Raw genomic sequence first — 23,775 nt, 5'->3', positions numbered from 1 at the left:
CCCATGTGTCACTATTTCATGCAAATCAAATAAGATTATCAAATTGCTTTAGAAATAAAGTGATTCCTGCTAGTCCAACAGGCTATCCAATAACATGTAAATGCAGCCTGTCCACAAAGACACCCGGAACCTAGAACTTTGGAGAAATGCTGTTTGGTTATAGTTCATCATCATCTCTCTCTCCCTCTAATACGTATAATCTATATTAGACAGGACAGGCAATTTGCAGATATTGCTTTGAACAAATACTCATTATATTTGCATTGGTTCTTCTTCCTCTCTTGTTCTTCAACCATAAAATTCAGCTTCCGTCTCAAGTGACCCAAAGAAATTTAACAATATCCTTCAGCTCTTCAGAGGCCAACAACCGTAATGAGGAGCAGCAAGGATGTTTGTTAAATGTGTATTTTTTCTACTCTAAATATAAAGAACCACTCAAACCCCAAAAGATGCTTAAATTCGCACACCAGACTATCTGCGATCAACCTTGATCTGCCTCTGCTGCTGAAATCTGGCTGAGATTGGGAATGAGTTATAAATCCATGTCGTTTGTGTTATGCATCCACCCGCACAGACATCCCACAGCTCCCATCCCACTGCGGAAATAAATATTTTACCCCCCAAAAATGGCTGAAAATCAAAAGCCCCTTCAAAACGCACCAATGAAATCCCACCCCTTGAAGGCCAAAATCAGTGCTGGCTGAATTTTATTTCTCTTTTGATCTGCAAGTTGACGTCGCATTTATGAGTCTTCCAGAAAACTTGGAAAAAAACAAGCCTTTTAGGAAAATCTCTAGTTCTAGATGCTGAATTAAAAATAAGAATAAAGCATTAAGGGTTCATACAACTGTCAGTGCGACTGAGAGCGCTGCAAGCACGGGCTGGGGAGTCAGGTAGGGCACAGCCACCTGTGATTTAGTGGTACAAACACCAGATTGACACCTTGCCTCAAATATATATATATTTTCACAGTATCACAGTATGTTTGGGATTGGAAGGGACCTCAAAAGCTCATCCAGTCCAATCCCCCTGCTGGAGCAGGAACGCCCAGGTGAGGTCGCACAGGAACATGTCCAGATGGGTTGGAATGTTCCCAGAGAAGGAGACTCCACAACCCCCCTGGGCAGCCTGTTCCAGGCTCTGACACCCTCACCATGAAGAAGTTTTTTCTCAAATTTAAGTGGAACCTCTTGTGTTCCAGTTTGAACCTATTACCCCTTGTCCTATCATTGTTGGCCACCGAGAAGAGCCTGGCTCCATCCTCATGGCACTCACCCTTTATATATTTATAAACATTAATAAGGTCACCCCTCAGTCTCCTCTTCTCCAAACTAAAGAGCCCCAGCTCCCTCAGCCTTTCTTCATAAGAGAGATGCTCCACTCCCTTTATCATCTTCGTTGCCCTACGCTGGACCCTCTCCAGCAGTTCCCTGTCCTGCTGGAACTGAGGGGCCACAACTGGACACAATATTCTAGATGGGGTCTCACCAGGGCAGAGTAGAGGGGCAGGAGAACCTCTCTCAATCTACTGACCACCCCCTTTCTAATACACCCCAGGTACCATTGGCTTCCTGGCCACAAGGGAACAGTGCTGGCTCATGGTCACCCTGTTGTCCACCAGGACCCCCAGGTCCCTTTCCCCTACACTGCTCTCTAATATGTAATTTCCCAACCTATACTGGAACCTGGGGTTGTTCCTGCCCAGACGCAGGACTCTACACTTTCCCTTGTTAAATTTCATTAGGTTATTCCCCGCCCAACTCTCCAGCCTGTCCAGGTCTCTGATGGCAGCACAGCTTCCAGTGTCACCACTCCTCCCAGCTTAGTGTCATTCCATAGGAATTGGCAATTTGGAGCCCAGTCAGGCTGAATAATCAATACACCTTCCCCCACATGTAACATATTGATGCCACAAAAGCAAGATGTGGCTCGTGCTCCCCGTTCCTGCTCCTCCCTGCAAAACAGGGGCCAGTCTTCAGGCAAACCCAAGGATGGGCTGAAAGATTCATCCTGGCAGCCAGAGAAGGATGGGAAGAGGCCGAGAGATGCTGATGGCAGAGGAGATAAGGAGCTGCAAAAGGAAAAATAGTTACAGGCGACTGCAGGGAGAAAGGACAGAGATTTATGCTCTTGAAGTAAGGGAGTGAAGTAAGAAAAAATATGGGCTAGAAACTGCGCGGGTACGGCTGAGCGAGGGAAAAGGAGCTTCTGAGTCCTCGAGAAAACAAATGGGCAGATGCTGGGCAAACAGAGATGGAGCGGTGACCTTATTTCAGACAGAAAGAAGGATGCTCACGATGAGTCGGGTGCCCACATTATCTCCTCACGGCTCCACGTGATGTTCGACCCCTTCCCTTCATTTTTCTCATTTCTACAACAAGGTTCATAATGTTATTTATCTAGGGAAGGGGGCTGGAATGAGCCTGAGTTACCTCATGTTTGTAAAGCGCCTTGAGGATGAAAAATGCATCGGAATGACTAATTACAATCACAATAATTAGGGATCACGTCTGCAGGAAATCGCAAGGCAGTTTCTAAACTCTGCAAGGCAATTTTTGCCAATGGAAGCATCGGAATGTTTTTATCTGTATTATGTATCTCATCTAGAATGATGATAAGGACCAGATTAATATTTTTATTTCTAAACAAAAATTAACGTGACTATAATAGCAAAAGCGTATTTGCAGAAAATGGAGCACATCCTCACATGCGAGGCTGAGTTAATTTTGACTCAGAAAAGCAACATATTACCAGCAAATGAAACCTTTCAAAATCACTTAACCTTTACTTATTTTGATTCCTGTTTTCTTTTGCACTTCAGTCATCCATAACATCTTCTGCACATTTTCATACCATAGCTTTCCTTGTCCTGGTTCTCTCTGTGTTCCAAATGTAACCAGTCCCTCCCTAGCAGTGCAGCATCGGCACTGATTAAATGATGATTTTGGCAGGATTAAATCTTATTTGTTATATTTTTCTCCTCTTCCCACCCTTCTTGGTCAAGACTGTGAACAGGTTGAAACTACCTGAAGGGCAGTTCTAGCCAAGGGGGGATTGGGCTCTTCTCCCAGGCATCAGCAATAGGATAAGGGGCCATGGGCTTCAACTCTGCCAGGGGAAATTTAGGCTGGAGATTAGAAAGCAATTCTGTGCAGAGAGAGTGGTCAGGCATTGGAATGGCTGCCCAGGGAGGTGCTGGACTCGCTGTCCCTGGAGGTTTTTAAACTGAGACTGGACATGGCACTTAGTGCCATGATCTAGTCAATGGACTGGAGTTGGACCAAGGGTTGGACCTGATGATCTCTGAGGTCTTTCCAACCCAGTCCATTCTGTGATTCTGTGGAGGCTGTTTCTGTCATGCCTCCCCCAGCCTGAAAAAACTCCTTATATGTTACCAAATATTAATATTAATAATGAATATTATAAAAGTTTCAGAGCCTAAAAAATGCATCCTCAAATTAAATAGGACATAGATTTAGTTCATCTACAACATACATGCAGTAATTGCACAATCCTAGCACTCTTCCTGGTGACCACTACTCTTTCCGTAATTGGAAAAACTGGAAAAAAACCAGATATTATGAACATTTATTTCTGGGTTAAATTACTGGAATGACTTTAAAACGTCTTGAACAGTTAGTTTCCAAGATACACTGTTCACATTTTGTCACATTATTTTTAATGGAACAGTTTTAGGTGTAGGTAAGAGATAAAACTCCTCTTTCTCTATCATGCTGCAAAAACACAATAGAAGTGCCCCGCTATGGGAAAAGACTCCCAACTTCTGCCCTCTCCAGCCAAGGGAGCCAAAAGCACTCACTTTTTGTTGCTACTACCTCTTAAAAACCCCACTCCGCTCCAGCATCTCTATTTGGAAATCCAATTGTCCAGTTTAATCCTCTGCAGGAACAACAAGAACTTGTACTATAAGACTCAATTTGTAAAATGTCAAGCGCTCTGAACTCCCGAGCTCCACGAGTCCATTAACCACCCGGCTCTTCCCTCGCGCAGCTGGACCACAACACCTGCAACATCCCCCAAAATAAACCCAAAGCCGATAAAACTTCCAACGTCGTAACCAGAAGACGGAACCATGTGTTTAAAATCCCCTGCACGACCCTCTGAAAAATGTCGCTGTTTTCTAAGGAGCGAATTTATTCAGGTGAGGACAGCAGGGCAAAGGATCCTGATAAATGAAATCTATATTCTTGAAGGTCAATAACTCCCCATCTGCTGCCTCCCAGATTTCCTGCCTTGGAAGCTTTCCCAGGTTTGCCCAAGACACCGTCCGGGGAGTTACTACACAGTGTTTGTACGATGTACAACTCCTTAATGTGAGAAACAATTTATCTGGTGAGAAAAATGTGTATAGACTAAATTCAGTTGTGTAGACGCGAGCTGCAAACTCTTATGGGAAAGCCTTTGAGGATGCAGGAGATACTTTCAGATCTTGTTGCCCAGAAAGAACTGCAATCCAAGTCAGTTTTTGAGGTTCTTTAACAGCAGCAAAGGAGGATCTTAGGATATTTCTTAGCTCCTGCTGAGTTAATGGTCAGTAAAAATGAAACAGTCCAGGACAAGAATATTATCCTCCAATCTGCTGATGTATGAGGGACATTCCAAGCAGTTTAAACTTCAGAGAGCGTTAATTAAACATCACGTGAAGCTTAATTTTTTAAATAAAATGTTAAAGCAGTATTTCTCTATTGCTAGGACTGTATTCAAGGTGTGTAACCCTTTAAAACACCTCGCAGTATCGCCTGTGCCTCTGCTGTCTCAACACCGGCTCTGCCCTTCACGGGCTTGTGACCTGACATGGGATACGAGCTGGACATGAGCCTCGCACCCATTTTTGGCAAACAGGTGAATTTCACCACTTTATATGGAAGAAAAAGCCATTTGATGCCATTGCATGGGCTGGAAAAAAGGACATTTGAAGCCAGCGCGTGGCACTTATTGGGTAGTTTCAAACATTTTGTGTTTTGTGGCTTTAGCGAAACAGTAAAACTTTTTTTTGGGAAGGGTAGCGAAGGAGGGAGGAGCAGAAATCAATGATTTCATTTACTTTTTCCTCCCCAGAGACCAACGCTTTCAATATATGAAGGAGCAGTGGGAAACACGTACTGATTTACAGGCTGCGGGATCCACTGGCAAACACAAAACACGCTGCAATTTGTACTATTTACCACGTAGGAACAAGAACGTTGCTGCTTCCTTTATGGCTCCAGAGACCATACAAGCCTGTTTGAAAATTATATGTTATGTTTATCGAGGGCACTGAGTATTTCTTGGCTTCGGTAGTTTGTTAGCATGGGCTAACATCAGCTGCTCCATTTCACGCCCTTTCCCTTGTCACTTTATGGCCACCACTATTTTTTCTTCTCGTCCTGAGCTACTCTAACCTACCAAGTTTCAGTAAAGTCCCTGGATTAAGGGATTTGTTGAAAATTGCGAAGTTTCAGCAAAACACAGCAAGAGCAAACACTTGAGAGCAGTTCAAAGGATGAACTGCCGTGATAAACGTGAGGATCCGGCTTTTCGGGGCAAAAGCCAAGAGAGAGATGGAGATGAGACCGGAAAGTGCAATGAAGTGAAGGATAATAATTCAGAGAGAAAACTATGCGTATATGAGCGAAACTTGGAAGTAACAACATCTCATTTTGGAAACAAGGAGCTTAGAAGAGTAATGGAAAGTATGACTAATAAGGAATCAAATCCATAAAGTAAAGGAACAACAAAATGCAGAAGTTGTACCTGAAAACACTAATTTACTGAAGGTGAAGGGTGTACTTCAGCTTTACAGAGGCTGGTTTAAGGAGCAATAGTTAATTGTAAGGAACAAAGCAAGCTCCCTAAGAATAATATATTAAAAAATAGAAATCAAAATGAGGACTATTAAATGGGTCTCAAACTACAAATAAGAGGGATATCATGGTGAGGACTAGTATTTTGTTCTCAGCCAAAATGAGACGCCCACACTCCGTATTATTAAATTACAGATTTCGCAGGCACTTCTGGTCTAGAAGGGAGAGGTCTGCTCCGTCCAGCCTGTGTATGGAGGATTATACCTCCCTCTAAATTCATCTCACCACAAATGCTAATATTTAGGGAATAAGCCTCGTAGTTGGTCTTCACTCCAAAAGTGCACCGTGCTTCCCTCTTGGGAAATAACTCTGCTAAGAGAAAGGGATCGTGATTTTTGAGAGGCTGAACTACACCATCCTTCAAAACAAGATAAAAAGACAGTGTTTTAAACACAAGTGTCACCCCTTAGGAAATCTTTCTCCTCCATTTCTTCTACATAATGTTTCTAACCACGTCTCCTTTCCCCTCTCAAGTCCGATGCTTCCCATCAAGCAGCTGGAGTCTCGCAATAACTTTAAAACAAAACTCCTGAGCTGCTGTAAAAGGCTGGAAGTGGTTCTACAGCTGCCCAGGGTCAAATTACCTTCTTTTGACATCTCTTGTCAACTTTATGGGGAGAGAAAGCAAAGTAGTGGGACCAACCCCAAGTGAATTGCCGGGCAGAGACAGCTGGGTGATTATGGTACAGAAAAAGATGAACCGGTCAGTGTTCTCGGTACAGTCTTCCAAAAATGCACAGCAAATACTATTTGAGATGCCTTACCCATCATGGAATGCCATAGTTAAACCAGCTGCAGGACTACATTTGCAAACTGCGTAGGTAAACGGAAGAAGTTGATTTAACCTAATGTCAGAACATCCCAAATGAGAGGTTTACCTTAATTCTACTGTGGAAACCTCAACTTGGAGCTTCCTGACATTTGAAAATTCACATGAGATGCTTGCATCACCAAGCTGAGTGACCAGAAAATGAGAGAAGAACTATTTGTGTCTAGGAAGGAGTGCTTTGCAAAGGAACAATTCCATCACACACCTACAGAAATCACATAGGAGCCCTGTGATTTGAGTTATGCAAAGGGACAGGAATAAGTAATCACAGCGATCCCTTCAATGTCATTGTTCGCCAAATATTGTACACTAATGAAGATTCAGTTATTTAACTAGGAGGAAAAAGGAAAGAACGATGGAGTTTTTAATTTACAGCTAAAACACATCAGCCTGGTGCTCAAAACTGCCTGAATACCAGCACCTTAAAAGACGATCTGTGAAGCCATAGAGTCGTGAAAAAGCAAAATAAAAACATAACACTTCTGGCTTTATCCTTTCCAGAGAGGAACATAATATTAAAATATACCGTTAAATCAGCTATGACCCTAATTCTAACGAGTTACTGGGTTAGTAAAGGGTTAGTAAAGCTTTTCTGGGTGGTGTGGCAAGCAGAGCACCTGCAGAGCCCCAGCCCCGCGCAGCCTGTTCCTGTAGCCCAGCTCAAGCACAATTCTTAGAGCATCATCTATTAGCAACTTCTAAATATTGCATTGCGTTAAGGTATAAAACTGGACTTTTTAAGAAAAGTTTCTATCAAAATACTGATTCTGCTAAAAACTTTCTTGGAAAACATGAGCTGGTTGGATAATTTTCTAGACATTTCTGTTTGCACTACACTTAGGCAACAAAGATTGCTTTAAAAACCCAATTTGGTGTTTCTGAAATATTCTCACAAAGAGATTTCTGCTTCTATATTTGAACATTTTGTGCACGAACCATCCAAACACTGATCCATCCCTATATCTCCCCCTCCATCTCTGTGGACAGATGACACCAACACTCTCCCTTTCCCCCCACGCAAGGCCAAAAGCAAATTCATCTTCCAATAAAATAAGCAATTGCAAGGAAATACTCTCATCTTGTGACATGAAGCACAGACACCCATTCTCTAAGTGAATCATTCTGTGTACACAAGGAAAAACAAGGGCAGCTGAAGGACTGCATCAGCTACGCTAACTGCTGGAAAAGACCCCAAATCACACGCACCGCTTCTTTATTTTCTCCATGGCATCATATGCACATATATTTACTCTTAACACAGTAGTTATAAATGTACCATTGATAGATTTTTTTACTTTTTTAAGTATTATTATCTTTAAGTGCTGGCTGGTGCACCATTTACATAAAACCCATCAAATACCTTACAAGTTTAAAGCTCCCTGAAGGTCACTTGATGCAAACTATGTTTACTATTCAACTTCGAAGTTGGAGAGAAAAGCAATGAAACATTCTTTGCACTTTTTTCTTCCCTTTTTACCTTGCCCTTGTCAAAGTAATGGATAATTTCTTGATACAGCTGATCTTTGAGCTGTCCTTGAGTAGCAGCCTGGTATCCATCCCGCTGGGTAAGATGTGCTGCACATGCTTCTTCCGACCACTACACCACACAAGAAAGAGAAGAAATGTGAGAGCAAATCCAACGTTATGAAATATATCAGTAAAATTAGGCTAAATAAAACACACGTATTTTATTTAAAGAAGTGGTACCACAGCTAATGCACGAACAATGATTTTTCTTTTAATTTCCTACAACCTATGTGGGGATGAGACAACACTGGAGCCTTTTCCCTGCACAAGATTCTAATCCCAAATCCTGCCTTTCCATAGGTGTCTGTTTTCACGAGGCTGGCAGGAAATTAATACCTTGGAGACTCACAAAACGCTATCAAATCAAATCAAATCAAATCAAATCAAATCAAATCACAAACCTCCAATATACCAAATGGGACTTCTCATAGAGAGGTTCAATCTCATAGGGATGGGTACTCATCTAGGACTTGTTGCCTTACGAAACCAAGTTCAAAAACTAAATTAATTGAAGAACTCTTCGCTTTCTTGTCCGAAAATCAAAGGTACTACAGAAGGAGGACTGCCCACAGAAATAAAGCGGTGTAACTTTAGGAAAAGAAGAAATTGAACCAAAGATCAGCAAGTCACAGATTTATTCACAGAACTGCTGTTGCATCATCCAGTTTTACCTCCTATATGTTATTAAATTACACATAATTACTCCTTAATTTGGCCCAAATGTTGGTGTTTGTCTAAAGCAGACAACTTGGTACCGCAAAGCTGTTTCTGAGCAACACAAACTTCGCAGAAGCTGCAATGCAATGGCATTTTTTTTGGCACATTGAGAGCCACTATCTTTTGTTAGTTCTGAACATCTTCATTTTGACTAAACGGGTTAAAAATACAACTGAAGTCTCCTAAGTGTGGTTCACTGACTTGCAGCAATTTGAAGGAAATGCAGAGACAGCCTTCTCACAAATTTAAAGGTGAAACTCTTGAAAGCTCTCAGTCCTGACCCAAATGTGATCCCATTAAAATGGACGTGATGAAATATATGCCAGTGATGAGTGTCATTGAAAGTCTTGTCCTCAAGGTCTGAAAGAAAAACTCAATTGCTTTAAGTTACACACCCCACAATATCGCTGCTTCTCAAGTGATACCGAACTTCTCCATCCACTGCAAACTACTGGTAGTAACAGGATACTCTATTAGATAATTATATCTATATTTGTTGCTGCTCTGGCGGGGGAATTGGACTGGATGAGCTTTCGAGGTCCCTTCCAATCCCTGACATTCTGTGATTATGTATAATAAAATATTTCCAAACTGTGAAGCAACTATATTTATAAACAAACATCTGCTTAGTGACTAAAATCTTCAATAAATACTACCCTTACATTTGCCATCTTCTATCCATTTGCATTGTGAGAAAAGAAAACTGGGTATTTATTGTCAGTAAATTAAAGGAGGATATTAAGATACTCATCTAGTCTCTGAAGACCTTCTGTAAAAAAAGATGTAAGTCAAAATCGGCTGAACTCTAATTTAAGGTCACATAAAGCGTATTGACTGGCAAGTTCAAGCCATAACAGCTAAAAGTCTGAATGACATTTTATGGCATGGTTCACTCAAACATTTTCCCAGCAAACACATCACCTGCGGAAGGGAGTGAAGCTCTGTCTGCTCTAAAAGGTTCAGTCACGCAGAGCGTGATGAGCAAGTGTTGCACAATTTGGCCGTTCTGTTTTAAATCCCTCGTGGGAACAAGAGAGACCTTTCGAGCCGCCGACTGGGCGAGTTACTCACTGTATTCGCAGCCGGCGGCCCCGGGCTGAGCCACGCAGGTGTCAGAGCCGCCTCCTCACCGCGTCACCCCGACACGCGTCTCAGCTCCCAAAATGTCACCAGAGCTCTGTCCTTGCTTTTAATGACCAATACAGCAATTGCTACAGCGCTTTGGCACTCCAGATGAATCTTGCTGATGTTTTCTTGTGTAATGACCCTCAGTTTATTTTAAAATACAGTAAATACGTTTCTAAGTGCCTTGATTTCAATGGCACAAGTACGCTCCGCATCATGTTTAGTCTTGTTACAGCTTGGACGTGCTGTGCTCAGTTTTGAGGTATGAATAATTCTCAGCACATCCATTAGAAGCATTTCTCTTAACACCTTCCACTTTTCAACCATTCAAGATGGATATTTTACACTCGCATTTTGCTTGGGATTGCTTAGATTACATTCAAGATTGACAGGAACAATCTGTTGCACAGAATGAGATAGATTTTCTTTATGAAATATGGTACCATTAGCGCAACTTCTGTAGTAATACAGAAGGCTGCAATAATACAGAGGTTGCGATAATAGAGGAGGTTGCAATAATTCAGAGGTTGCAATAATACAGAAGTCGCAATAATAAAGAAGGTTGCAATCATACAGAAGTTGCAATAACTTAGAGGTTGCAATACACTCGCCACTGGCATGAGAAACAGATGAAGGGAAAAGTGCAGTTCTCAATTATTGTGTCCCTGACTCTCTGCCCCATCCGGAGAGGAGCAGAAGGAGCCCCAGGTGTCCCTGGAGAGAGGAACATTTCACTGTGGATGCGGAGACGTTGAGGAAGACAAACCAGACTAAAGCAAACGCTTCAGAAAATACTGATTTAGACGACTGGGCTACATTAAACCTGGGACCAGTATTAAACCATTAAACCTGGGACCAGTATTATTCAATATATTCATCAATGACTTGGATGAGGGAATAGAGTGCACTATCAGCAAGTCTGCTGATGACACCGAGCTGGGAGCTGTGGTGACACTGGAAGCTGTGCTGCCATCAGAGACCTGGACAGGCTGGAGAGCTGGGCAGGGAAAAACTTAATGAAATAGAACAAGGACAAGTGTAGAGTCTTGCATCTGGGCAGGAACAATCCCAGGTTCCAGTGTAAGTTGGGAACGACCTGTTGGAGAGCAGCGTAGGGGAAAGGGAGCTGGGGGTCCTGGGGACAGCAGGGTGACCATGAGCCAGCACTGGGCCCTTGTGGCCAGGAAGCCAATGGTACCTGGGGTGGGTTAGAAGGAGGTGGTCAGTAGGTCAGAGAGGTTCTCCTGCCCCTCTGCTCTGCCCTGGGGAGACCACACCTGGAATCTTGTGTCCAGTTGTGGCCCCTCAGTTCCAGCAGGACAGGGAACTGCTGCAGAGAGTCCAGCGCAGCCACCAAGATGCTGAAGGGAGTGGAGCATCTCCCGTGTGAGGAAAGGCTGAGGGAGCTGGGGCTCTGGAGCTGGACAAGAGGACACTGAGGGGGGACTCATTCCTGGGGATCAATATGGAAAGGGGGAGTGTCAGGAAGATGGAGCCAGGCTCTTCTGGTGACAACCAATGGTAGGAGAAGGGGTAATGGGTTCAAACTGGAACACAGGAGGTTCCACTTAAATTTGAGAAGAAACCTGTTCCTGGTGAGGGTGGCAGAGCCTGGCCCAGGCTGCCCAGGGGGTTGTGGAGTCTCCTTCTGTGCAGACATTTCAACCCGCCTGGACACCTTCCTATGTAACCTCATCTGGGTGTTCCTGCTCCATGGGGGGATTGCACTGAATGAGCTTTCCAGGTCCCTTCCAACCCCTGACATTCTGGGATTATTCTGTGAATTTCCTGACACAGGTGCTCAGTGCAGACTGCACCATCCTCCCACACCGGTGACACGCTCACAGAAACGAGCTGCGTGTTCGAGACAACACTTATCCAGAAAGTTTTTGGTGAGATTAACGCTTACGAAATATGGCTCGGTTACATTTCTGAGTGATGCTATATAGTGTTAAAAACTCAAATGCTTTATCTATATGCACTTCGTATAGATAAAACACTTCATTTACTTATATCGTGGGTTGCACCAAACGTTCCTTGAAGAAAGGCAATATGGTTATGTCTCTTTAAAGGTGCTATAAACTGCATTAAAATTATACCTAACTTTTAAATGCATGAGCTTGGCAAGAAGACTATTTGAATCTAATGTTCCAAAATCAAAAGTGAATCTCCGGACAGCCCAGAGCCCCTGCGGACAGTCGCCAGCACTGCCGTGTGTTGCCTTTGCAGAAACAATCCTGCAGAGAGCTGATTTACTACAGCACGCGTTTAGCTGCTTCCACACATTACATCATTTTGATATCTAAAATTAATTTTAATTACAGCTTGCAACTTATAACTTGATTTCCAGGCCAAGAAGAGCAAAGTGTTCAGGAATGGCAGGGGCTGCTTTCCTGTGTTATTAATTACATGTGCATAAGCAGCAGCACATAATTGCTCATCAGTTCAAAGTGCAGCTGCTGCAAGACCGACAAACAATACTTCTATAGGTTATCAATAACATGATTTTCAACGCTCGCACCGTGCTTGGGCGTTTACCTTGAGGAGCTTTGCATGCAGCAGCAACGTGTAGGCGGCCTCCGTGTAGTTATCGCATTCCTTGTGCAGGTCACACAGCTTGTACAAATACCTGCAAGCAACAGAAACAATGGTTGGCTCTTAAATGCAACTAAATAATTCATGTTGAAGATTACAACAGCTCAACTCTATCCTCAAACAACTAAATATATGTGGGATTATCCAAAGCCCGTATTTCTGCGTGCAGACACCTTTAGGAACATTTGCATTTCTGCTGTGGGGTTTTTTTTCCAATAGATATAAATAACTTTTGGTGTGTAATGAATCCAATACTGATTTTGTGCAAGAGATATTGCTCTAATTGTTCGGCTACGGAGATGTATAATTACTCTCCCTTAACTTCAGCTTCACTACAGCTCTAGAAGGGGCTTATCTTCATTTTTTTTAATGAAAATTTTTAAAAGAATCAAAGCAAAATACCTATTAATATTGTATTTCAAAAACGCCAGTGAAAACACAGAACTTTGATATTCATTACGATACATTATAAGTTTGTTAACAGAAACAGGATAGAATTCGGGTGGGGGTCTGACAGTTTGTGATGCTGAACAGGGGCATCAATCCGAATGGAGCAGTTATCAAACCTGCCTTTGGTACCTTTTATTTTCTGTTTGCAAATCAAGAAAACAAAGATTAAAACCATTTAAACAACAGGAAGCGAGTTCCCAAGTGAAAATTCTTCCAAAAAGGTGACAAGCATCTGAGAATGAATTCATGAATACTATTTAGATACCTAAAATAGCAGCGAAAACAAAAGCTTCATCATTTTAGCACAACAGTCTAGCCAATTTTAAGCCAAAGAACAAATAGAGGACCAGGAACCCTGAGGTTTACAAAAAGCGCAACAACGCATTCCCATTTTTACTTTGTGAGAAAATAGATTCTGAAAGGTTCCTAAAAGCTTTACATTTAAGATAAGTACCAGTCGTGACATTATTTAACAGCCCTTTTTACCCCGAGTCACCTATTTTGTACCTCGCCAGGACGTAAAATACGTCTTTTGAGTTATTTATTTTATCCATGTGCTGATGCTCCTGAGTATTTCAGTGTCCATCACAATGTAACTGAAGGAGGTGGCGAAGGGGGACAAAAATAATCTCTTGAGTCTAACTGGTCTCAGTGAAAATCAGCTTTGTAATGTTCTTAAGGTTCAGTAAAGGTATATGGGGTTTTTTTATTACTTCTTTTTCCTCCAGCCCTCAAGCAGATGCTTAATATGAACTTAATTTTCTCCAGTTACGCAAGAGTAAGTCAAGCAGAGTTTGTCCCTGGTCATGTTTACAAACCTTATGTACATTTCTTCTCTTTCAATCTCCTTGTAGAAATTCTGAAAAACAACATAATTTGGTTACAAAGTCTTTGATTTTACAGGCTGGAATGTACACAGAACATGCTCTAAATTAAAAATTCATAATTGCATAACATCAGCCTCAAAAGTGCAACACGAAATTTGCCTCTAGTGATAGAACACAAGTTATTTAACTTACAAAGTCTAATGCTGTGATGTTTCATGATGTAGCGTATTAGGGCTTATGTCTCATTGCAAAGGTTAAGAATTTGCAAGAACAGTACTGCTGGAAATTTGCTTGTGGCATTTGCAAGTCACACATCATTAACCATTTTCAGTTGAAATTTGGTAATACACAAAAATGTAATTTTTAAGCAACAGTTGTTGTATGGATTGAAAACTCCAAACCTTATTGGAGCAATACATCATCTGCCCTTGAATTCTAATAGTTTCTTCAGAAATAAAAAGTTAGATTAGTGTTATTTATCTGGTTTCATATGCCACACATCATCATCACTCTCTTCAGAAATCTCTCGATGCCTCCGGTCTTGAGATAAACCAGTTAACACTACAAACATGGTAAATGTAAGAGATGATAAATTGGGCGAGATATTAAAGGCACTTCAGAATCTAATTTAAAGTTTGCCTTCAAAAGTTAAAAGATATCTAAGAAAACAAAATACACAGAAATTTCTCCTTCACTGAGGTACAGTATATTCCAATGCTAAATTAAACCAGTCTGCGTAGCCACTAACAGATGCATAAAGCCAATAGGAAACTGTTCCCTTCAAAGAGAACCAAAATACAAGATAGAATCTGCCTACCAGAGTTGATGGATTTTTTAGGGAATATCCCATTTTAGTTGACATAACTGCTCACTGGCTCTGAGTTCAACTCCAAAGACAAGCAAAACCACATGAAAATTCTCTGCTGTTTTTTCTTATTTGCGTTTTTATTGGGTTTTTTTTGTCAAGTAGAAGAGACTTCTGACTCGAGGGGGATCAATAACGTAACACCATATTATCCCAATATTCCCACCAGCTGCTCCGCTCTTCTGAGGCAGCTCAAGAAGCAGCATCGAATGAAGTGAAATGGGAAGAGCCTTGGGCAGCGGGCTGGCGCTAACCCACAGCCTATGTCCTGCGGTTCCCTCTCCCCCAAACCCAGCCCCTGCCCCATCTTTGGGTGCAGGTCCCACCTCCCCCTTCACATGTGGCCACAAGAATTGATGGGGATGAAAAATAAATGGAGGGGAAGAGCATGAGGTTTCAGCAAGATCCCTCCTAGCAGTTTCTTTAACATCAGCTTAAATGCATATCAAAACCTTGCCTTAAACTCTAGTCAATACAGACAAACTTAATCCCATGAAAGCCTCTGCATCATTAAAGTCCCAATTAAGAACTCTTTGAGACCTCAGGTGGGAATTGTGCTGAGGATCAGCCCTGGGTTGGATTTTTACAAGGGCATAAATTTCACTTCGGGTGCACGGAGAATGATGAAAAGTCTGTGTTGGCCCCGAAGGGCACACGGGACTTTAAAACCGAGCTAAGGTTTTAAATCACGCCTACTGGAAATGAAGGGAAGTCCTGCCCTGCGATGCTTTTCTGCATTCCCGCAGGTTTCGTGGCAGGGTTGTGTGCGGATGTCTAACGGTGATTTAACTTGACAGCAGCAAATCGCCCACAATATTTATCATCTGTGAATACTTGAAGAAAAATCCGATGACAAAACCCAGCAGCAGGAGACGCTGTTAGAGACACTTAGAGAAAACAAACCCAAGCCCCGAGTGTGTCATCGGTCCCCCCGTTCTTGGGACAGCAAGAATTACTGGGATGTCTCGGAGTATTATGATGAAGGGAAGGAGAAATAAATTGACCTTCCTTAGGCAACTTTCCTTGTTTTATAAATCGTTGTCATGTTTTAGTGCATATAGTGAATCTGGTTTTTATTTCCTATCTGGTGCGAACTGGCTGGCTTTTCCAACTCAAATATTGTGCAGGGGGCTGCTACGACTCTTCTGTGGGCAACGAATTAAGACTAAAACCCCAATTTCTGATCTGATGTCTCTGTCTCCTCTCCCACTCCAATGGGCGCCGTTTCATTTACGGCTCATGCGACACTGCGGCGTAAAGGCCGAGGACGTTTGCATTACTTGCAAGTGCTAAAGCTACAAACTGTTTACTCAGATCTTTCCCAATCAGCATGAACAAAATCCATCAGCCGTATCACATCAGGCAATAAACACTGTCTGTGCCCCACGTATTGAAATGAAATAAAAGCTTTGCTAATGACATAGAGATGAAAGCTATGAACACTTAACAGCTAGCAGTTTAAATCAAGTCCTATTGGAAGAATCAAATCTAGCTAGTACTATGTTTAGGGGTCTCTAAAATTTATTTGGGCATAATTATTCCATATGCGCTGATTTTATGCTAGTAAATTCTCATACTCTAATGCCTCCACCAATAAGCATGACCTGAGTGTTATGGGGACAACAGCTACTGCTTCCAAATCCAGCCTGAATATATTACAGAGCAGATAGACCAGAATTTCTGGAACTAAGAGAAGGAAATTTCATATCAGTGAGGAAAAAACCCTGAGCTTTTTCTGCTGTGAATGAAACAGCAACACTTAAATTTCTTCAAATATGTTGAACACAGCAGCTGAGTAGTAAGCAGAATAGAAAATGGGCTTGCAAATGCACGATAGATTTGGTAGTAAACTGCACATTACTCCAGTGTTCTGTATGTCAGAGTGTTTTTCTGCATCAAGTTGTTCAAACATCAACTGTAAATGTCAATGAACAGCCCTCAAAGATTGGGCCCTGAAACGTTCCGTCTTAAATCTTTCCTTAGAACCAAATAAAGAATTAATAACCCACGTTTTCACAGATTCACCTTCATTAAAAAAACACGTATTTCAGGCTTCCGTGAGAATCCCAATACGTACTCTGTTTTACACAGAATTGTCTGTTAAAGGTGTCAAATTGAGAGTGCAGGAGCCAGTTCAGGCGGGCGGCCCCTCGCTTACCAGCACGTTGACGGTGCAGCTCATGCGGTTCTCCTTGTTCTCGTCGTGCATGATGGTCCTGTAGTCCAACAACCTCTCCATTAAGCGGACAACGAGTTTCACGAAAGTTTCCCCGCTCTTAGCAAGGTATTTGTGTTTTCTGCAGTGCTCCAGGAGGCTGAAAAACCAATTACGTTCGCCTTGTTAATCACACCCAGAAAAAAACCTTGACTCAGGTGCGATTTTAAATATTGCGCGTCATTAACAGCTTTTAATTATTTCTGGGCTACAAAGTTCATTGTGGTCTAATTGCTCTCTCCCCTGACTTTACAGTGACATAAATCTCACCGCTGATCAACACTTACATTTTGTCAAATAGCACTTTGTACTGTTCGTCCCCTCTGCCTCCTTCCACTTCATGATCCAGTTTCGTGATGATCTCATTTTCGAACTATAATTAAACAAAGCAAGCGTAAATAATCAGATAGCAAATATTTCACTTTATTACTGTAGCCTCGATGGTTCACAGATTGGTTGGGTACCTCGCTGAGATGTTTAGCCACTATTTTAAAGCATGATTGACTTTAAGAGTTCGCAGTCTCTGGTATTAAACTACCTACAATGTTCTGCTGCCCTACAAGGACTTTTTTGCTAAAGAAATCATTGGTCATGTTGTTAAGTGAAGTGTAAATATTTGCATTACGAAAAACTACATAAGGAGATTAATGAGAAGAACAAAGGCGGGAAAAAAGGAGACACAAAGCCAGGGACAGAATGTCCCCTGCAATAATGGTAATGGCTAAAACAGTAAAATAAAACATGTTGAAAGCTGTATGAAAGAGGATATATAACACACAAGGCTGGAGCACAACCCAGCATCACTAACATCCTTTTTCAGCACAGATACTCTCACGGAGGGGCAGAACTCAATTAACACACCTGTTAATAAATCACTGCAGAGGGGAGGGAAGTTGTTTCAAACAACTTCAGAGTAATATTGATATTTGGGCAATAATAAAAGAATGCAAACTTGAGTGGGCATCAGAATAGATTTTAAGTGCAAACTGGATTTTTAATGATTACAGAGGGTTTCACCTGTTGCTGCTACTTTCCCCAGGGCCCGGGTTAGGAACAAATGCAAACTGAGTGGAGGAAGGATCACCCTATGGAACAAATTGGTCTGGTCACCTAATTGCTAATTCTTCATTAAATAAGCACAGACATCCACACGATTAGTGACACAGCCTGTTGTCACAGACCTCAGCAGAAGAGCCCGCGTGAGAAGAGAAACTGTGCCAGGGGATCGGACCCCATCACCCAGACTGGGAATTTATTGACAGAACAGTTGTCTTCCCATTTTTCCACCGTCACTTGCTGAAGCAATCCCCAACTGACTGTTCCAGGGAGAAGCAAAGGGCCACCCGCACAAGAATGAAGCCTGCTAACATTTCGTAAATGTCAAGAGATGTACTTTGAATCTGCAGTTAATATTAACAGTATATAATGGATAAATATAAAAAGAATGGACTGTCTGTAGCTCGACCGAGGATGCACCTGCACAACCACGGGGCTCAGCAGCAGCCTATGGACCCCTCTTGCATCTCCATTCAAGCCATCAGCTTCCCTTCCCAGTGCTGCACTTCCCCACCTCTTATTCTTTATAGGTTATTTCCACCGATCAATATATCTACTGTCGTGACAACAGTGCTAGGACCTCTGTTACAGCCACTAAACGCTGCCCGATCAGCACCTGGGCACTGCATGGTTGGGGAACACGGGCTTTTGCTGAACACTTGCAAGCACATTAGACTTTGCTTTCACACACGGTCAGCCCCATGGGGAAGCTGAGGAAGACAAGGAGTTATCTCCAGCCACCGGCACAGCTCAGATTGGTTTGCCTAGGAAGAAGAACTGGATTTTTCAGTCCATGCTGTGAATCATAGAATGGTTTGGGTTGGAAGGGACCTTTGATGGCTATCTAGTCCAACCTGTTTCATGATCAGTGACATCTTTACCAGCTCAGGTCGCTCAAAGCCCCGTCCAGCCTGGCCTGGGATGTCTCCAGGGCTGGTTCATCCACCACCTCTCTGGGCAACCTGGGCCAGTGTTTTACCACTCTCATTTGCCACTCCATCCCCCACCGACCTCTTTCTCCCAACGTACGCTGCATTTTAAGCTCTGCCCACACAGTCCCACCTCAGTCAGCCGAGTTTATCGTAACATCTCTGTCAGGTACCAAACAGCCGTGCCCTTCGTTCTGCCACAATCCCCTGCTCAGGGCAAGGCAAACCTGGGCAGAAGAGAAAAGCCTCCAGCACATCGCTATGATGCATTTGCCAAATAACTTGTGGCAATGCCAAGATACTCCTCTTCATTAGAACAACTCAACCTCTGAATATCTTAACGGGCTCAACAGCAGTAAAGAAAAAATCCACAGTCAGATCCAGGACATGCTTTTGTGTCTCTTTCCAAGTCTCCATGTTCTTCTCAGCATTAACTGCAGTAACATTGACATAACTTCCTACCTTCATATGCAACCCCACACTTCTTGTCCTCTGTATTTGAGTTGGGAATTTTATTTTTGCCCGCTTCCTGGCAGCCTACCAGAATTGTCTCACAAACAGAGAACCCTGCTCTGAGCTCAGCGACTACAAACTATCATGACGAATAAAGGCAGAAGCTCACTTACTGCTCAGTGCAAATTCAGGATGCAGTCTAACATGATGCACAAGCCGATCGAACTGCGAGCTGTCAGGAAACTGAACTGCAGATTGTATCAAGCATACAGCGATAAAATCAACCAAGTACCCAAACAGCAGATATTCCATCTTAAAGCAATTTTTACTATAGTGCATGACCGTCTTAAAGAGAAACCTGTGAACCTCGGATTAAAACATTTCAAAGGTGCTCTTCTTAACCCAAATGATTCACAAAATCACAGAAACACTGGCTGGAAGAGACCTCGAAGGTCATTTATTCCAACCTCCTAGGTGTTGTGGGATTATTGCCAACACTAGATGAGGCCAAGTGTGACCTGCTTAGTCAAGGACTGAACATCTCCATGGATGGATGATTACACAGTCTCTCTGGGTAACCTGTTCCACTCTCTCACTACTTCCCTTCTGAAGAAATGAATGAAAAGCGAAATGATTTCTTTTTTTAATACAATGAATCCATTATTCAGAAAATGACAGGGAAATGAGAAGAGGAAGAATAATGCAATCTACCCCCTTGAAGAAGCAAACACGAGCTGAAACGCGCTCCCACAGCACAAGGACACGTCAAGTAAAACACTGAGGCAACACAATGATGAAACAGAGAAGTCACAAAATTCATGTTCTCTAATGAGACCAGAAAGAAATTGACTTTCTCCACCAGTGTGAAGAATGACACTTGCTGCCAGCGTGAGCCCTTTAGTGGTATATTTTTTAGCAAGAGATTACTCACATGAAGAAGAGCAATTACCTTTGTCATACAGGATCTTGAGTATCTCCCTGATATCAGTTAAATTTCTGTAAATCTAGGATTTGTTGGGCCATCTCCCTAATGACCCTCTTGGGTCGAACAGAGCAAGACTCGCACCATTCCTGGGGTTTTAAGGACTACTAACAAGATCTTTGCTCTTCAATCACTCTTGATGCTTCTCAAGGAATCAATATGATGCAGATCGTGCAAGCCAGATGACTGAATGTGATTTAACATGGTTAAAATTCCCTCTGCGGTCTTTTCCACAGAAGGTAGTTTTATCAACACAAGTTGAGGTTTACAGAGCTATCGCCTTCCATGATGGGAGGAATATTTCAGGAATAGTGTGGCCAGCAGGACTAGAGATGTGATTGTGTCACTGTACTCGGCACTGGTGAGGCCACAACTTGAATCCTGTGTTCAGTTTTGGGCCCCTCATCATAAGAAGGACATTGAGGTGCTGGAGAGAGTGCAGAGGAGGGAACGGAGCTCGTGAGGGGCTGGAGCACAAGCGTGATGGAGCGGCTGAGGGACCTGGGGGGTTCAGCTGGAGAACAGGAGCTGAGGGGAGACCTTCTGATCTCTGAACTGCCTGAAAGGAGCTTGGGGCCAGGGAGGTCGGGCTCTGCTCCCCAGGAACAAGCGCCAGGAGCAGAGGAAACGGCCTCAAGTTGCACCAGGGGAGGTTGAGGTTGGATCTGGGAACAATTTCTTCCCCAAAGGGCTGTGGGGCATTGAACAGGCTGCCCAGGGCAGTGCTGGAGTCACCAGCCCTGCAGGGGATTAAAAGGCCTTTAGATGAGGTTCTTAGGGACATGGTTTAGTGTCAGAGCTGGGTTATGGTTGGACTCGATGATCCTGAGGGTCTCTTCCAACCGAAACGATTCTATGAGTAAGAACGTGGCCCTGGAGTCACACAAGATACGAGCCTCAGAACATCACATCTGTCATCTATTGATACAGTCTCAGCTTTTCCTTTTCTTTCTTTTTTAAACACATGAAATAGCAAAAGTAGGTCTGCAACTGCTGTGATGGAATTTACTCTGAAGTGAAGAAGCGCCACATTTCCCGTGTTTACATTACAGCTAGTGACACTCACTGACTCTTAGTGGAGGCTGCGGGTGTATCTGGCACCATCAAGGAGTCGGGTTTACATCCTTCTGACACTGACAGCCTGAGGGGTGATGTTAAGGAGATTACAGGAAATTAGTTGATCAAGATCTCAGCTTCTCTTTAAGACGTGTGTTTGAACTTGAGCAAAGAGTATATCCACTGCTTCATCTGTGTGTTACAATCTGCCATCTGGAGACAATAAATCAATGTAAGCTATCTAACGTCTTCAAGTGTCAGCTCAACTAATCACTCTTTGTTTTACGTTTACCTACAGTGCGGTCAGGCTATATTTGCAGCACTTACTAACAATTTAATCTAGCTGTAAATGAGGAGGACTTTCAATCCTCCAAGCTCCCATCAATGTTTTGATATGGGATAATAATGAATTTGTTATATGAAATGTAAGTGACAGATAACACCACTAGATATTAGTCCTAATGGAGAAATAGCACAAAAGTAGGGTAAAACTTGGTTCAAAGGCTGCTCTGAAATTTGGTAGTAATTCTGAACAATTCCATCAGTTTGCTATTTTCCCATAGCATTCTGGCCAGCAAAATCCACTTAATATTAGGTGATTTTGGAGGTCTCCAGACCTACTGCATTACCTTGCTCTTTGGGTGGGAGGAATACTGATATTCTCCAAAAGGCCAGAAAACAAGAAAAACTTACACATTTACATTTCAACCTGGGATAACTAAAAATGTAACTTATTGAAATTAATCTTCTGTGGAGGATGATTTATTTGAATATGCACCTTCGGTTGGATTACACAAGAAAATCTGCAGAATCCCAGAAACTCGGACAAGTCATTAACTCACGTTCTGTCAGCAAATCTACAGTACAGGGAAAGGGAGGTTAATACAAATTAATTATAAGTTCTAAAAGTTGAGATTCAGATAACTAGGTATTTCTATTCAGGAGAAATATATCAATTTGAAATTCATTGATGACCAACCAGAAATTACACTGCAAATAAAAATGCCAGTATGACCATCTTGATGATACTGAAATTGATTGTTAAATGTTAGAAACTAATTTAAAGGGTTTCCTGTTTATTTCCTTTGGTCTTTACTCATTTAATTCTCTCCACAACAGAACCCTGGCTAGAGGTACTTTGGCTTCACCCACCATTTCATTTTAGTCATCATATGCATTATGCATTCATTTATTATGCATTTCTATATGACTTTGCATTATGCATGCATTTACTATGCATTTCTATATCATTTTTTCTATCTTTTTGGCTAGGTTCTGTTATGCTAAGTGTCATTCCAATTTACAGAAAACAGGGCAGATGTGTTGTTGCATTTTTGGGCCTCTTCCCTCAGATCGTTACTTTTACACAAGCCCTTACTCTAACAAGGTAAGAACACATCCTATATTGCTGATGCTACCAGCACCAGACACTCATGATTCTCCTTAGTAATGCTGTTTGGCCTGAAAATCAGACATATGGGACTTCTTATTTTGCTTAAGCAAGTGACAGCTGGGAGGAAAAGGCAGCAAAATCAGGAGGTCGGGGCTTTTTATGGCCTGAATTCCACATTTCGGCTGAATGGTGGTTTCATGATGAACTTTCTCTGCGGCCACCCAGGGATCCATCACGCTCACCTGACCAGGCCGTGAACAATCAAATCAATTCTCTTTCATCACTCCTGTGGCTCTGACATATTCCCTTTGATCTGGAGGGTTCGCTAGTAAAACAGGCAAGGAAAAGGCGAAAAAAGCATAGTAGAAAAGGAGGCATTTTCTTCTATATGAAAGCTTCAGACTTTAGTATCAGATTCATGCTCTGAGGGACAGGCTACTTTGAAGACTTCTAGAGGCTTCAAAGCACCTTAAAAGGGAGAGGGCAAAAATGGGCAACTCCAGCTTTTAATTCAGTCGGCCTTTAATTTACTTCTATAAAAACTAGAGGAAAGTTATCTTCTGTTTTTTCTCACGGCTATATATACCAGAAGAACAAAAAAACCCGACTCTGTTACTGGTTTTACAGGCAAACTAATTCATACTGAAATCAAAACCATGGGGAAAGCTGCCTGTTTATTACACAAGCCATCGCAGCACAGAAGTTTGGCAAAAAACTGAAATTCCTCCCCAAAAATCATGAGGTTTATACATCTGCCGGAGAAGTGGAGTCAATCTAAACCCTTGTTGATGTGACTAACGAGGTTAGATAATTGGGTTTCTGGCGGATTAGTTTAACAGCAGCCAACCATTCAGTTTTGAAGTTCTCTTTGAAAGCAATGCTGGACAATGAT

The 23,775-nt window shown here is 42.4% G+C and overlaps 1 protein-coding gene across 1 annotated transcript in view; it reads right to left on the bottom strand.

The window, feature by feature from the left end:
* The window catches only part of DOCK1 (dedicator of cytokinesis 1), a gene marked incomplete at its 5' end in the record, with an annotated part of 272,626 nt that overhangs the window by 43,757 nt on the left and 205,094 nt on the right, over nt 1–23,775 (bottom strand). The window contains 5 exons of the mRNA XM_080347839.1: nt 8,171–8,290; nt 12,601–12,691; nt 13,926–13,966; nt 16,958–17,114; nt 17,302–17,387. Of these exons, the coding sequence (XP_080203965.1) occupies nt 8,171–8,290; nt 12,601–12,691; nt 13,926–13,966; nt 16,958–17,114; nt 17,302–17,387 (495 nt within the window). The remainder of the gene's footprint in view (nt 1–8,170; nt 8,291–12,600; nt 12,692–13,925; nt 13,967–16,957; nt 17,115–17,301; nt 17,388–23,775) is intronic.

Source organism: Nesoenas mayeri (assembly GCF_963082525.1).
Source record: "Nesoenas mayeri genome assembly, chromosome: 7".
In the NCBI taxonomy this organism is placed as follows: Eukaryota; Metazoa; Chordata; class Aves; order Columbiformes; family Columbidae; genus Nesoenas; species Nesoenas mayeri.
This window is presented reverse-complemented; position numbering and strand designations above follow the sequence as displayed.